The 12,065-nt window shown below is 41.9% G+C and overlaps 1 protein-coding gene and 1 long non-coding RNA gene across 3 annotated transcripts; one reads left to right on the forward strand and one right to left on the reverse strand.

Moving 5' to 3' along the window:
• Nucleotides 1–2,810: 2,810 nt before the first annotated feature.
• m3k8 (Mitogen-activated protein kinase kinase kinase 8) lies at nucleotides 2,811–10,260 on the reverse strand. 2 transcript variants are annotated; one of them, NM_001173785.1, is given in 8 exon segments: nucleotides 3,633–4,588; nucleotides 4,821–5,067; nucleotides 6,253–6,405; nucleotides 7,562–7,668; nucleotides 8,335–8,596; nucleotides 9,022–9,195; nucleotides 9,416–9,790; nucleotides 10,193–10,260. In NM_001173785.1, coding segments are annotated over 7 exon segments (1,419 nt in total). In that variant the 5' UTR covers nucleotides 9,761–9,790; nucleotides 10,193–10,260; the 3' UTR covers nucleotides 3,633–4,457.
• A 451-nt stretch (nucleotides 10,261–10,711) lies between these two features.
• LOC123724008 (uncharacterized) lies at nucleotides 10,712–12,065 on the forward strand. Its single transcript, XR_006762720.1, has 2 exons — nucleotides 10,712–11,575; nucleotides 11,705–12,065. It is a non-coding gene; the product is annotated as an uncharacterized lncRNA (long non-coding RNA).

Here is a 12,065-nt window from a genome sequence, read left to right on the forward strand (position 1 = left end):
TTGTCTCTAAATCATCCTTCCACCTGCGAAACTAAGCCAGGGTGGGGTTAAGACAACAACCCACGTGCAGATAACAACAGGATGACCCCAGAGTGGCTTATGATGCTCTTTGGTCTGCATGAGGGGGGTTGAACCAACCATGACTGAGCATTGTTAGTGTCAGCTATATATAGTATTCTGCATTTGTGTAAAGGTTAGGTTACTCGGTCCAACACTCAAGGGTGGCGGGTCGACCAGCCTCATTATTGCAATAATTAATCGATATTAAATAAAGATTATTGTTTGAAGAAATGACCAAATCTCTCAGTACTGAATTTCCACAACAAGGTGCATCAAAGCTGAGACTGAGAGATTGAAAAACAGCTTCTATCTCAAGGCCATCAGACTGTTAAATAGCCATCACTAGCACATAGAGGCTGCTGCCTATATACATAGACTTGAAATCACTGCCCACTTTAATGATGTTTACATATTTTGCATTACTCTTCTCACATGTATATACTGTATTCTATCCTATTCTACTGTATCTTAGTCTATACCACTCTGACATTGCTCGTCCAAATATTTATATATTCTTAATTCCATTCCTTTTCTTTAGATTGTGTGTATTGTTAGATGTTACTTGTTAGATATTATTGCACTGTTGGAGCTAGAAACATAAGCATTTTGCTACACCCGCAATAACATCTGCTAAACATGTGTATGTGACAAATAAAATGTGATTTGATTTGATTTTAGCTAACTAAAGTTTTGCCGAAACACATTTTTAGGTGAATACGTTGCTGGACTACCAGATGGTGAAGCATGATTCATCACTCCAGAAAATGCGTTTCCACTACTCCAGAGTCCAATGGCGGCGAGCTTTACACCACTCCAGCCGATGCTTGGCATTGCACATGGTGATCTTAGGCTTGTGTGCAGCTGCTCGGCCATGACAAACCCATTTCATGAAGTTCCCGACAAACAGTTCTTGTGCTGTCGTTGCTTCCAGAGGCAGTTTGAAACTCGGTAGTAAGTGTTGCAACCGAGGACAGACAATTTTTGCACTCTATGCGCTTCAGCATTCGGCAGTCCCGTTCTGTGAGCTTGTGTGACCTAGCAATTTGTGGCTGAGCCGTTGTTGCTCCTAGATGTTTCCATTTCACAATAACAATACAATACAGTTGACCGGGGCAGCTCTAGCAGGACAGAAATGTGATGAACTGACATGTTGGAAAGGTGGCATCCTATGAGGGTGCCACGTTGAAAGTCACTGAACTCTTCAGTATGGGCCATTCCACTGCCAATGTTTGTCTATGGACACTGCATGGTTGTGTGCTCGATTTTATACACCTGTCAGCAACGGTGTGGCTGAAATAGCCAAATCCACTAATTTGAAGGGGTGTCCACATACTTTTGTATATATAGTGTATCTCTCACTCTAGCACATTGATTCCACCTCAAGGGAAACTATGTGGGCTTGGTGTGAGCTATTTGTTATATTATCTGATCCAGGCATGCACTTACTTCCCTTTCACACTCACACTGTGGTTTCATCCCAAATGGCAACCTATCCTTTAGTGCACTACTTTTGACCAGGGCCTATAATGCTATGGTTAAAAGTAGTGCACTATATAGGGAAGAGCATGCCATTTGGGATGTTATCTATATGTGGGAGAGGGTGAAATTCAAAGGGGCTTGCCTGAGATCTATTAGTAATAAACTGATGATGCTACTGCAGGTATGCAGCTAAGTGTTATCTGCATCTCAGCCATTCTTACAGACATATTTGGTCATCATAGGTCAAAGTGTTAGTCATAGCTGAGGTCAGGGAATACCTGGTTCTGAATACCCTCGGTCCTGAAATCTATTTGTAAATAAACGAATGAGCCTACCCCTCTCCTCCTCTTCTGATGATTCTGCTGCAGGCCCTATGTGTTATCTGGATCTCAGCCACTCATACAGCCATATATGGTTATCAGTGTTAGTAATAACTGAGGTCAGGGAATACCTGGTTGTCAACCACCCCCAACCTATCCTCAGTCCTGCCCACCCACTGTTACTATGATGCCAGAGAGACTACACTATGGAAGCAACATGCTTCCTGATAATAAGCAAATGGAGCTCTGATGCTATCTAAGAAGTGTTCATACACAAAACGACCTATGATGACAGAGACGGATACTGTCATTATGTAACAGAAGCATTTGAACATGTTGAATGGATGCCCCCCTATGTAGTGGTTGAAGGCAGAGTTGTAATTTAAATAGTATGCAAACTTTATCATAGCAATTTGCAATTTTTTAACATTTTCAAGAGTACGAACTAGTACAGTATCTACATGAGTTTGTGTGTATTAGCTGACTGACTGCTCTGTGATGATTTTTGGACATATTATTATTAATCCAAAACATGATCACAGAGAGGAAGCTGACCTTTGGAGAAAAAGAGGTGCAAATGACAACTTCCCCCCTCCTCCCACTCCCCCTATACTCACTCATAGAAAGAGATACACCAACTGTTTTATCTAGCTCTTCATATGGTCAAGAATACATTATGTCATAAAGTCATATAAACATGATTAAAACACGTGTTGGCTTTTCATTTCATTCAGGTTAATGATATGACATCTTATTCAACTAACATGACAGAAACAAAGTAGTGTATGAGACAAAGTCTGAAGAAAATTAACAAAATGCTATATTGAAATTAATGTGTGTACAAAACAGCACTGGTCATCTCATTGGATATACTACACTGGACAAAAATGTGAATGCAACATGTAAAGTGTTGGTCCCGTGTTTCATGAGCTGAAATAAAAGATCCTGTAATTTTTCGTAGGCACAATAAGTTTATTTCTCTGTTTACATTACTGTTAGCGAGCATTTCTCCTTTGCAAAAATAATCTAACCATCGGACAGGTGTGTCATATCAAGAAGCTGATTAATCAGCATGATCATTACACAGGTGCACCTTGTGCTGAGGACAATAAAAGGCCACTCTAAAATGTGCAGTTTTGTGACACAACACAATTCCACAGATGTCTCAAGTTTTGAGGGAGCGCGCAATTGGCATGCTGATTGCAGGAATGTCCACCAGAGCTGTTGCCCGATAATTTGATGTTAATTTTTCTATCATAAGCCGCCTCCAACATTGATTTAGAGAATTTGGCAGTACGTCCAACCGGCCTCACAACCGCAGACCACGTGTACAGCGTTGTGTGGACGAGTGGTTGGCAATTTGAATGCAGAGATACCGTGACGAAATCCATTGTCGTGCCATTCATCCGCAACAATCACCTCATGTTTCAGCATGATAATGCACGGCCCCATGTCGGAAGGATCTGTACACAATTCTGCTGAAAATGTCCAACTCCTTCCATGGCCTGCATATTCACCAGATATGTCACCCATTGAGCATGTTTGGGATGCTTTGGATCGACGTGTACAACAGCGTATTCCAGTTCCCACCAATATCCAGAAACTTCACACAGCCATTGAAGGAGTGGGACAACATTCAAAGGGCCACAATCGAAAGTCTGATCAGTCACACCAGATACAGGCTGGTTTTCTGATCCACGCCCCTACCTTTTTTTTAAGGTATCTGTGACCGACAGATGCATATCTGTATTCCCAGTCATGTGAAATCATAGATTAGGGTCGAATGAATTTATTTCAATTGACTTATTTCCTTATTGTAACTCAGTAAAATCTTTGAAATTGTTGCAAGTTGCATTTATATTTTTGTTCACTATGAAATAAAACTGCATACCCAACAGGTACAAGAACAATGATCAGACAAATAAAGTAACAAATTAATCAGTCATGTACATGGTGTAACTTGCATAGCAATTCTCAAAATCACTTCTCATATTCCTTAGGAACAAACACAAATAAGTTCATTTTAAGAACTTCACGTTTAAAACAATATAATTGTACAATTTGTACAAACCACACATACACGGTCAGAAATCATAGTTTCATATTGACACAAAATAATAGAATGATGTCTCAATCACAAGACCCATTCAGATGCATTTCTTTAAGAAACAAACTTGTATAAGATGCTTGTACAGTATATCATGTATCTACAGAACATCCCACAAGATGTCACTGTTTCCACTGTTAACCAGTGAAACACTGTTACTGAGTAACACATCCAATGAGCCACTGCATTGTTGAGAGATGACAAATTAAGGCAGCTACAGAAACCACCTTTCAGACATTGGTCAATTTCATTACACGAGTCCAGCGCCATTGAAGTGCAGGCTATTTACTGTCTCTATCCAATTTTCTGTCCTTCTGGTATCTCTTTCCAAAAGCATCAGTCACACGTTCACCATTGAGTCTTCATGAGTCCCTAACTCAACTTCTTGAGTTTCTGACCTAACAGTTCACCAGTACCAGGCTAAGGTGAAAGGTAACAGTTATCGCTGATATCTTTAAAATACAAATTTCCTTCAGAGGTTAGGCTCAAGGTTAGCCATACTCTGTGGCAGGGGGACCTCTCACTAGATTATAGTATCCAGCCATTGCCCCCAAGTCGATGTACAGGGATCCCTTTCTCCTCAGGTGGGCAGAGTCCTCAGGCTCAGAGTACAAAGAGGATTCTGTGAAGAGAAAGAGAATAGTTGTTGTATTAATAGGTGCCCTCATATGCAAATTTTTGAGTGTGTACTCTGTGTCATTTGAATATCAGAGAAACATGCACTTTAAAACATATTAGATGTACAGTTTATTAGCATATCCCTAAAAGTCCCTACCCTGTGAGGAACAGTATGTAGAACTGTTTATTTTAGGGAACAACAATGATAGAGAACAGTAACATATAGAAGTCTCTACCCTGTGTGGTGTCAGGCTGCTGGCTATGCTGCCTCAGTAGAGGGTGGGAGGCCTCCACCAGGGCTGAGTCCAGGCTCCAGCAGCGTGGCTGTTCCTCTCTGGGAGGGTTGATGGCCTCGTCCCTCAGGAGCTTGGCTGCAGAGCTGCGCTTGGCAGGGTTCCTCTCCAGGGCTGTCTCTAGGAAGGACCGCATGACACCACTGCAGTCCTCCGCTATGTCCTCCAGGGGAGGGGCCTGCTTGTGGATCTGAGGGGAGAGAGGAGGATATGGTCAGAGGTCTGAAGTAATACCTCCAGGTAAGGTAAGTTTATATGGATGGGCGTTTGCACTTTTGGGACTATTGCATTGGTTCCATTGCACCAGGCAAGTTCAATCAAGCACAGCTAAAGTATTTGAAGAAAAACAACTGATCGAATCTATTCCTCGATGCTTTCTTCCAATCTTGTTAAATACCGATTCTGGTAGGGTGAAACTAATAGTTATCCTGCATTGAATCTGCACCTCTATGCTATCTTACAGCTCCATCTATTGAGTAATATCTTGTAAAATAAGTTTGATGTACAAGAAAGGGCATCCCTATGACAGTGAAGAATGAGGAAGTAAGTCCTTCCTTAAAGCAGAGATGAATAACGCTTCAAAAAGAGAAACAGGACATATTCAAATCAGGAACATGATCATGGAAAAACACTGTTAAAAGTAAAACGGAACTACTGTACTGAGACTGAGGGAGTAAACTACTAATGTGTCATAGACAGAGACTGCCTCCCAAATGGCAACTTATTCCCAACATAGTGCACTACTTTGACCAGGGCCCATAAGGCTCTGGTCAAAGGTAGTGCACTATAATAGGGAATAGGGTGCCATTTAGGATGAAGACAAAGTCACGTTAAGGGACCTGCCTCTCATGACATTTGAGAAAAATCATCTTGCAAGAATCTAGGTCTATGACATGGAAATCTGAACAGGGTCATGGAAGAATGTGACGTTTGGGTGGGTGCAGCAAAACAGGTGAAAATGACATTCTACTAGGTATAGTCTACTTTGTCTCTGACCTAACTTTATCATAAATAGTTTATTTGATCTTCAGTGAATGTTCAGTCAAACTGCATGTCTGTTTCAAGGAATAACTGGCCACAAACAAGCGAGGGGTTTCCCCTCCTTCAGCCCCGTCAGTGTAGCAAGAGGAAGGCCTGTAAGTTCACCATTCACTCGTCTATACACTTCATCCATCCACTTTTCGTTAATACTTGGTGGAGTTGTCACTGATTATATCCCATGCAAAAACAGCTTCTGCTACACAGCTCCATATGTGTTCTGTCAATTTCTATGCATTTATTGGAAGTGTATAGAAGTCATTTGTGAACTATCAGGATATGCTTACTATGTAGAGGTAGGATGGGTAGGGAGGGAGATAGGTAGGGTGGTACTTACTATGTAGAGGTAGGAAGGGTAGGCGGTGCGTGGGTATCTCCTGACCCAGGGTGGGCTGCCAGTCTGCATATGGATGATGGTGGTGCCCAGGCTGTAGATATCTGTCTTGGTGTTGTGTCCTCGACAAAGAACCACCTCCGGGCTCATATACATCTGGGGAAGAAAACACAAGACAACTGTTACTCACAGGGTCAACGGCATAATGCTAATTGTAGAAGAAGAAAATAAGTGTTTGGAAAGTACACAATATTTTTCTTTATCAAATGTAATTTTTTGTTATGTAGTCATGAAGCCAGTGATAATAATAACAATCACAACATGAAAAAAAGCAAAGACAAGAGTTTTCTCTGATAATGCACAGTGTCTCTATGACTATGTAATAATACAGGAACCCTAAGAGCAGCTGGGCTTATGTTAGGCTCTGTACTGTATAGCTAATACGGTACTTGTGGTATGGTCTGTGGAGTATGAAACAGTAAACCCAAGAGACCAGAATTTCAACTGGAATTTCCAGCAGCCTCAGCAGCTCCACTCCTTTGGCTAGCTGTCTGTTTGGTAGCCCTTTCCCTCCCTGTTATTAATGATGTGCTGGGTGTCTAGCTCTCTGCTCTGGGACTTTCCCACTCTGTCACCAGTGGTATAGGTTACCACAGAGGGTAGTGGAGTGAATTGGGAAAATATAGATGAGGCAATCACTATGATCTTTCTTAAGACCCTCCCTCTCCTCATCCTCCTGTTCCTAACTACATTTGAATCTGAAAATGCTACTGTTCAAAGGCATTCAACCTTAAACACTGTACATTTTGTAACTTATGCAAAACTCTGTAGCCTATACATTACACACAAAAACCAACAGTCCACTGTACAAGTTCTCTTCATGTTTGATGTGATTTCATTGCACCTTTTTTTGACTGAGACACTGTGAGAGGAGCACTGACTTGTCTTCTGAATAAATCATTATCAGACTGTGCTGAGGCATTGCGTGATCTCAATCCCAAAACTAGAAACAGCATTTTTATCTTCTAGTAAACACACTTATTTAACTTCTCATGAAGTAACAGGAGTAGGATGGTTCTTCCAATGCATTGCTCTTGTTGTTTGTCATGTCATCATGGTTCGGGTCAATTCCATTTCAATTCATAATTCAGAAACCGAAATTCCAATTCCAATTTTAAAAAATGTTGATTGACTGAATTGAAAACAAATTGACCCCAAACCTCTAGGTCATGGCATAGGCCTGAGGGTGTATTTTCTTGTCATGCCATAGGCCTGAGTGTGTTGAAGAGAAAAAAACAGCAGAATCACTCACCTCTGTGCCTCGTAGATCCCTAGGGGTGTATACCTTCTCTGTCATCTGTACCGTCAGGCCAAAGTCCACCAGAACCGCTTTGTCTGACATCAGGACGATGTTGCTGGCTGAAGAGAGAGGGGGAGGGAGGGAGAGTGAGTGAGATTCACCATAAAAGCTGCTTAGTTCAGCCATGTCATAGCTAAAGAATCTTTGCTGCAAGATACAGTATAATCTCAGAACCCAGAACCGAATATAGTGTGCACTAACTAGCTACAGTGCTATGTTATTAGTTTATCACGAAAGATTAGATACAGCACTACTTTCAAAGGTCAATACTTATTTTATAATTTTCAAAAATTGCTATTGACCTACTGTATATGTGATGAGAACTGTACGTACATTCAAAGGAAGTACACTATATAGGGAGCTCTGTGGTTTCTTAAGGTGTCTGCGGCTGAGTTTCCTATGAAGCCGTTTCTTTAAGCTGCAGTCTACTCTAAAGCCCTTTCCTTTCTTGGTTACCTTTGTAAAGTAGATGATGTAAAGTGTAAACATGTAAAGTGGCTGATGACAGTCACAGGCCCCAAATACACTAGCGTGCATGTGTAGACATACCTGGGTTCCATTTCTGCTGTATTTGGGGCTAGAATTTGAGAAACCCTAGGTTTCTAAACCCTGGTAAAAGTAGAGGCTGTATGCCTATTACTCTTCTTCTCACTCTTATGCATACTCTTACACTGCTCTGTCTACTAATGTGTGTTTTTCTATATTTGTTTTGGGCTCTTACTCACGTTTGATGTCGTGGTGGATGACATTGTGAGAGTGTAGGTACTCCAAGCCCCTGAGGACTTGCTTGGTGACCCAGATTATCTCAAACTCCCTCATGGGGCCACAGCTGTCCAGTTTCTCCAGAACCGACCCTCCCTCACCGGCTTCCATGAACAGGTGGATGTTTTGGTCCCAGAGGAGAGCACCATAGAGCTCTGCAATGTTCTCGTGACGGAACCGTGCCTGGATCTCCACATCGGCTGGTTTGAAGTGTTCCATGGCGATCTAGGAGCATGGATATAACCATTAAGGCACAAACTCTTTAGTATGTAAACTTTCCAATCATGAGAACTAGAGCGGGGAAAACATGTGGTAATGGTGATATTCTATAATGCCGTTTGATTCTTTCCCACTGCATTTGTTATTGTCTAAAACCAGCGCTGTTACTGTGGGGGGTTTCTGTTGAGTTTCCTGTGGGGTAGCGAGCCAAATACTTTCAGTTTCCATCCATGTGCAATGCTGGCTTTTTTGTGTCACAGTGAAAAAAATGATCTTCTTGCAAGTTTCAAAGTGTTTGTGTGCAAATGCCTGACTGACTTGACATGAGACATGATGCTTTGACATGGATTTTTGTCCTAATGAACTGGTTGCTTCGAGAAATTCATTCTGCAAACATGCCAGACATTCCAGCATGGGGCTCATTGACTCACCAGTTTGCATGCCATTCTCTTCCTGGTAATGGTATCCTGGGCCAAGTGGACTTTCCCAAAAGAGCCCTTTGGAACATGGCCGCCAGAACCAGGAGTCTTATAGGTCCACTTCCATGGAAACAGAAACACATCTGAATCGATGCGATAGTGACCCTTCTTCAGCCTCATGTGTTTCTGCACAGAGGTAATGAAATACAGTGTGAGAGGTGCTTCTGACCCAGTAAAGGCAGTTAAAACCCTGTACAAAGAAGTATACTATTCTTAACTCTACCCATGAACAGACGAACACAGACAGAGACACACACATGCAATGTAATTTCTAACACTGGTCCTTTGTGAGCAGATCCATCAACATAGTCTACTCAAAAGACTAACCAATGTCCTGAAGTCTCACCTTGTTCAGTAACACACCCATCTCCTCCGGCAGGTGCTGCAGTACTTCTGGCTGCATGTTAGAGATCTGGTTGACGAAAGAGAGCAAGTCCGACACCGTCCCGTATCTTACCCTACCACCACTGTTCCCCTGCTGTGTCCCTCCTGTCACTTCGTCCCACGAATCATCCACTGCCTCCTCGTTCTGGTCCATCTCCTCCTGAGAGAGTCCCTCCTCAAACGACGCCCCAGCCTCTTTTTCCTCTTCCTTGGTGTGGTACAGTTTTTCCACCACGTCGATTATGTCCTCTATGTTCATGTGAGCCAGCAGGAGTTCTATTCCAGCATTGTCATATTTGTAATCCATCTTGTTTGATTCGCTGCTCCTAAATGGTTTCTGAAATGGAAAGTTGAGATTCCATGATGGAAAGATCCTTTGACATTCTGATCCTGGTACAGCTTGTTGTGGAAGCAGAGCAAAGGAGGGGAAATCTAATCTATAGACGAACCCGTTTTCCTTGCAGATAAAGGTAATTTGACAATTAGCTGGGAAGCCTCTGGTGAAATTGCACCCTCATGTTAGGGTACACAAACTCATGGACTTCAGAAGACATAATAAAGTGATGAAAACATAACTGGCTAAATGTCCACTTCTCCTAAATCACATGATGTGTTCTCATTGTAACCAAGTGAAGAAGAAATGCAACTCAATTAATTGACACGTTTTGGAAAACTAAGGTTGGAAGCAAATAAGGCGAATCAGGATTCGTTTATAAAAGCGTAATATCAATATGATTACCTGAGTCTTTGTAATAACTTAGGATCAGGTCTGACTGTGCTCACTCCATTCTTGCGTCTGTATGCAGGCAACTCTATTGCTCATTGAAACCTACGGACTGTCACCAGTGAGGAAGTTGTCAACAGAGGAAGTCCATATCAGTCTCCGTGTGCAGGTGTAGTGCTGTATTAATGAAAAAATATGCGAATGCTGTGAGTTTTATAGTCATATGGTTCCTTTGTAGTTTCGTTTTTCTTTTCATTTTCCTTAATGTCCCCGTAATATTTGTTTTCCATGGGCGAACGTATTCAGGTGAAGGGAGCTAATAGACTTGCCGATCATCAGATTCAAAAGAATAGTTCGGTATATTCCAATAGTGTGAAACTGCAGCCAGCAATTCGGGGCGTTCCTGCTGCATGTGGGCAGTCTTTCATTTGCAGGAACGCCCCCCATCGACTGATTGGTTCTGTATGGAGTGTACCTTCATGTCTGTGTGACACTTTTGAATGTAGGTCAAAAGGGAAGTAAAAGTATTATCGCCGTTTTTTCGCCCCTGCATACCGGAATCCCCCTTGCTAGCTAGCGGTGAACAGTGTTATTCGCTCCCGCCTGCCCTCACATTCGTTAACAGAACTGTGGGAAAACAGTGCCCGACAGGAGGGGGCGAATGACACTGTCTACCGGTCGCCCCCACTAGCACATCAAACGACAGGCTAGGGCGGGGTTCGGCAACCCGCGGCTCTTTAGCGCCGCCCTAGTGGCTCCCTGGAGCTTTTTCAAAAATATGAAAATGGAAAAAGATGGTGTGAATATATTTTTTGTTTTAATATAATTTATTATCCAATGCTGTAAAAATGTGTATAATAAATATTTAATTTCAACATTTCTGTCAACGAAGATTTACGTCATAGCCTGCGACACACGTTTCTTTCAGCTCCGCGTAGTGCCAGACAGGTGGCTGTTGTAAACAAAACGGCGGGTGTGTCATGGGCCATGGATCCCAAAGGGAAAAAGAGAAAGATAGCTGAGGAGAACAGAGGATTCCACAGTTCTTGGACCGAATCATTTGCTTTCATTGCCAATGCGGAAGGATTGCCTGCATGTTTGCTTTGTAATGAGAAGTTGTCAAATAACAAAAAGAGTAACGTGGAAAGACATTTCCATTCTTCCTGACAGTTATAGGAACATGAAGAATTATGCATTTGGAGTATTATCCATCTTTGGATCAACATACCTGTGCGAGCAGATATTCTCAAACATGAACTACATAAAATCCAAATACCGCACCCGCCTCACAGATGAGAGCTTGCAGTCAGTCCTACGTGAAGATTAAAGTTACATCTTACATGCCCGATGTTGAGAAACTGTCCAGTGATGTCCGAAAACAGAAGTCACATTAAACGGGTAAGAACACAATCCTGTCATAGGCACATATTTAGTAACAAAGTGGCTGTTTTTATAAAGTGATTTCTGATTTTTGTCAGTATATATTTGGAATGACACATAGGGATATTATTGTGTTTTGTTGCTCAGGTCCGAGGATGGCTGCATTGTATTGTGCGTGTCAAAAGAGAAGAGGGTGCTGCTGCATTTTACCCTTGCACATTTGCAGAAAACTAAAGAGAAGAGGATAATGCACAGACATCGAACTTAAACTGTATTATTTTAATTTTATATACTTTACCTTTTCAAAAGGCTGCTGTTTTATTGCACTCTGTCTGTTGCCCAGATAAGGGGGGAAAGAGAAGAGGATTGTATCGTATTATTGAGGATTGAAAAGGACTGCATTTTATTTCCATGGGGAGGTCTGAAATTACAGGAGGCCTATTATGCACGTTGCACATTTTGTTGTTGTTTTTTTCGAATCCTAAAATAAAAATGACATCAAATCTGA

Source organism: Salmo salar, chromosome ssa29 (assembly GCF_905237065.1).
Source record: "Salmo salar chromosome ssa29, Ssal_v3.1, whole genome shotgun sequence".
Classification (NCBI taxonomy): Eukaryota; Metazoa; Chordata; class Actinopteri; order Salmoniformes; family Salmonidae; genus Salmo; species Salmo salar.

Bases quoted from the DNA above. Each gene is read 5' to 3' on its own strand.
- m3k8 (XM_045710507.1), bottom strand. From the start codon at position 9,760: ATGGATTACAAATATGACAATGCTGGAATAGAACTCCTGCTGGCTCAC. The intron at 9,196-9,415 runs GTGAGACTTCAG...ACCTCTGTGCAG, and splicing joins TGGGTGTGTTACTGAACAAG to AAACACATGAGGCTGAAGAA. The intron at 5,068-6,252 runs GTAAGTACCACC...CTCTCCCCTCAG, and splicing joins ACCCTTCCTACCTCTACATA to ATCCACAAGCAGGCCCCTCC.